This window comes from Galendromus occidentalis, unplaced genomic scaffold (genome assembly GCF_000255335.2).
Source record: "Galendromus occidentalis unplaced genomic scaffold, Mocc_1.1 scf7180000077487, whole genome shotgun sequence".
NCBI classification, from domain to species: domain Eukaryota; kingdom Metazoa; phylum Arthropoda; class Arachnida; order Mesostigmata; family Phytoseiidae; genus Galendromus; species Galendromus occidentalis.
The window spans coordinates 323,915-328,038 of record NW_003805475.1 but is presented as its reverse complement, the minus strand read 5'-3'; the positions used below and the strand labels follow the sequence as shown (position 1 = coordinate 328,038).

Below are 4,124 nucleotides of genomic sequence, written 5' to 3'. Positions count from 1 at the left end.
CGGTAAATTTCAGAGCCAGAGGCTTCCTGATGACGCCGACGGGTCGCCCATCGCTGCGAGCAATAACCATCATGGGTCTGTAGACCTCAGTGTATATGGGCTCATGACGCTCTGCTCGCCGAGACTAGCCAATTGGAGGTGAAATCCGGAGCCGATTTGCGGAGGGAAAGATTTTTCCCCTGAGGGAAAGATCGGCTCATCCGCGTGCTGTATTCTTTCGATTTGCCTCGGAAGTTGTGGAACAGAGTTCAAGATTTTCTTCTGTCCCGCTTCGTCTTTTTACTATTCGACTGCGAATCGCTTCTGCGGCAGTAGAATTATTCTGAGCAGAGCAGTCGGAAGTGATTTGGATGAATGTTTATTAACAAGTGAGCATCAACGTCAGGTGTCGAGATGGAATCTACCAGGCACGGCCGTAGGCGATGGGGGCGGCTCCGTAGGCGATGGGGGCTTTGGCGAGGAGGGGAGCCTGAGCGTAAGCGACGGGAGCGGCAACAGCCACGGGGGCCTTGGCGATCACGGGAGCGGCATAGGCGCGGCTCTCATAACGGACAGAGGTGGCGATCGGGGCCTTGGCGATGACGGGGGCGGCGAGAACCGGGGCCTTGGCGATAACGGGGGCAGCGGCGTAAGCGGGAGCCGCGTAGGCAACCGGGGCGGCAGCGTAAGCGGGAGCCGCGGCGTATCCTCCGTAGAGGCCACCAGCCTGAGCGGCAGCGACGAGAGCGAGAACGAAGAGAGCGAGCATTGTTGCTTGCTGTTATTTGTTCGTTGTTGAACCGTGGTACGGCGAAGTTCGACCCTGTTTTTATAGAAGATCTCGGGTAGAGAGGGTTTCGCGAAGACTTTTCTTTCCAGAAGTCTGCTCAACAGAGCGAACCGCGAAAGGCTTATTCTGTGACAATCGCATACGCCGCGTCGCCCACCGCCACGTGGCGTCGGCCGCTTAGCTTCCTAATTGAGCGAGAATCGCCGCAACTAATGAGCGGAATTAATTACTCCGACGGAAAACAAGCTCGTTCCTCGAGTTGCACGGCTGTTCGGAATCCCGCGCGTCGAGTTTCTCCCGGAACAGAAATTCGGAGCCTACTTCCGGAATCCGAGGAGACGACTGAGAGAGCTCACCGGAGTCGCCGAGTATCTCCTTTGACTGAGAGGCGATTCCCGGCCACGTGGATTCGAGTGCTGTCTCAATCCGATCGATGCGTGGATGGGATTCTGAGTGATCGATGGCTCCCCGTTCACTATCCGTACCACAGCCTCGCGGCGGGCTTTGGGATGACGTTTGAGATGATGAATCTATTCGTTGAGCAATTGATCAGTTGTCGGAGTCTCCACTCCGGGACAACGGTCGTTGGGGCTTCAGTCTCTGGAACTATGAAGGAAAATCATCCTGTATTCGAGAGTGGGATGGAGAGTATTATATGTAGATGCAAGACCAGACCCCCCCCCTCCTGCCACAACTTCCGGAAACGTTCCTCTCGCGCTGGATAAGTACTGCTGGGTTCTCGAAAAGTCTCGACCTAGATTCCACCTTGTGGTGCTCGCCATTTGATGACCTCCTCATCCGGTCCCCTGCTGACCTTGCAGTAAAACGGCAGAGCGGCTCGCTCCTTGTAGAATCACCGACGAGCCTTAGACACCAGAGTCATTCGTGGACCGCGGATTTCCAGATCAAGTTTTCGACCCGAAAGTGGGAATCGGAGATCTGAGGGCTTTGAGAAATGCAAAAGCTCGTGTCGTTGACGTATCTGCGGAGAGGAGAGAACCGCGGAGTGGTCAAATGCTCCAGCTTTTCATCTTGAGAATCATGCTTGCTCTGGATGATTCCGGGGGCTACCGTGGCCTTCTTTTCCGTCACCTCTGCACACATCGTCAAAAGACCCCATGGTAAGCAGAGTCTGAAAACGGGGAACGCGAGCTATAACTAATGGCGCTGCCTAAATAGTCGACCTAATAAAGTGAGCGACGAGACAAGCAGAATGTCACATTCGGAGAACGAGAGCGAAGTTAATACGTGAGATGGGTCGCGTTTTCAGCATGCGCAAAAGGACGATCGTATTCGCGCTAATGCACATCATGAGCCACGGAACTCCAAGGCTTGGGGATACAAAGACACTGAGCCCGGGCCAACAGGAAGAGCCCACTGGAGGCTGGAAGATTGACGGGACGAGATCCGCCAAAAAGGGCGCTCTTGGTCGCATTTTCTGACAGCAGGCCGAAATTAATGTTTGCCGCATGAAACGAGATTAAGATGGAGCTCTCCTTCTCCTAAAAGCGAGGAATCATAATCCACCGAAAATTCAGTTATCGCTGTAAATTTATTTCATGCGATTCATTGTCTCACTGGGTACTATTATATTTAAGGCATTGACAGCGTGTAGATCATTCAGGAACAATTTCGCCAGAATATCAGCGGGGAAGTTCGAATATCCTGGGTCGATTGTCGAATCGATTGCTGAATCCGAGGGGACTCATGCTCCATATCATTTCGACTCAGGGATACCGCACGGTTGGAACCTCGGGGGACAGGGAGTCTATCGAGGTGACTGGCGACATCTCATACCCTCCATGACCTTCCAACAGTCGCTCTTTAGGCCATGATTCCCTGTGGCAAAGACGGTGAGAGGTTCCGCAGGCGAGGGTCAAAGGGAGCTCTGACTGAATGAGGGTTCCCGTCGAAGTTGCGTGTTCAAATAGAGCTCACGAGTATACTCACCGAGGGAGGGAGAAAAAGTGTGACTGAATACCGCAATGGTGGAGGCGACTTCCGGAACAAACTCCGAAGTCGAGCTTCAACAATCAGCGTCGCTCCAGCTCAGCTCCTGGAGCCGGGAGTAATTAGCAGGGACAGGTTCGCTTTCCCTCATGCACACTTCGGAATTTCCACGCTTCCAGCATCTGTCGGTGCAGCAAGAGCGGCGAAGGAGTCCAACTCATTCCGCAGGATGAGCCAACAGCAATTAGAAGCGAAGCCGCGCGGGGAAATGTAACGCGGAATTTCCTTCGGTATATGTAGCCTCGCGACCATGTAGAAATGGGGAAGTGATGTGGCACGTGTCTCCGATCCGCCTGGCGGTGTCATGCTCACACATTTTCCTGATTCCGTAGAATTCTGCTCTGATGCCCGACAGCAAGCTCAACCGAACGAGGACGGCATGGGTTCCTCAGTTGAGAGGCATCCCTACCTTTCGACCTCCTAAGGTTCCAGGTTTCCCCTTTTAGTTTCATGGCGGACCAGACGACGGATCGTCGATTTTTTCATTTCCCTCGCAATCGGATGCGATCACAGATGGAAGCAGCCCAAGAGCTACCGATGGATAGGCTCTGGTAGGGATCGCTGAAGGGGGGTTGCTGGGAGGAATAGCTGCTGCCGTGAAAACCGCAGGAAACTCAAAGCTCTTCGCCATCGTTTCAGAGAACCGGTTCCCGGCCCTCGACTCCGAATCCACCGGAAACCCCAATTGGGACGTTGTGAAATCGATCCTTATACTCCAGGGCTCCTGCGCGCCACTCGAAAGGCAGAACTTTGAAAGGCAGCGGGCGGAACATATCTGGGTCTCGCTCGTCAAGAACTTCTTGAGAACTCAAAGATAACAGCTCACATAGATGCAACAAGCTGCATCCGCCGTTGGAGTTTGACTTCGACTGCTTTTCCATCTTGAACGAGCCGCTGCGACCTGAAGCTTGCACCAGACTCGGAGTGCCCTCTGATGTCTCTCAGGGAGAACATACCATTCGATGAAGTCCCTTTGAGCGCCCCGATTTCAATCCACCCTCGTAGGTCACAGGAGCTCCTATAGGCTTCGAACGGGACGCATTAGACTAGGCTCGGTAATCGAGGCTCCAGGAAGTTTCTCGAGACACTCGAACGCGCTCGCTATTGGACCGGGAATATCAGACGCGTTCCTCAGAGCACCACGAACCCGTCGTAGGAGGCCAGCGAGAACCACCCACAGACAATCGAATTTTCAATCTCATCCGCTCGATATCTCGGCGGCGCGGCGCCGTTTCGAGAGTCCGGGCTTGGCCTCCGCAAAGAATATCAATCAGGAGCAGGAGACGATGATTTAAATATTAAGGCGGTCGAATTTATTCACAAATTTACAATTTCCAGCGCTGAA

At 53.6% G+C, this 4,124-nt stretch overlaps 1 protein-coding gene across 1 annotated transcript; it reads right to left on the bottom strand.

Annotated features, from left to right (window-relative positions):
- Window positions 1–400: 400 nt before the first annotated feature.
- On the bottom strand, window positions 401–748 carry LOC108864564 (cuticle protein 63-like). The gene has a single exon (XM_018640522.1). It carries the CDS (start codon window positions 746–748, stop codon window positions 401–403), a length of 348 nt encoding a protein of 115 aa, XP_018496038.1.
- Window positions 749–4,124: the final 3,376 nt, after the last annotated feature.

Coding starts and splice junctions, on each gene's coding strand:
- LOC108864564 (XM_018640522.1), bottom strand. CDS start 748: ATGCTCGCTCTCTTCGTTCTCGCTCTCGTCGCTGCCGCTCAGGCTGGT.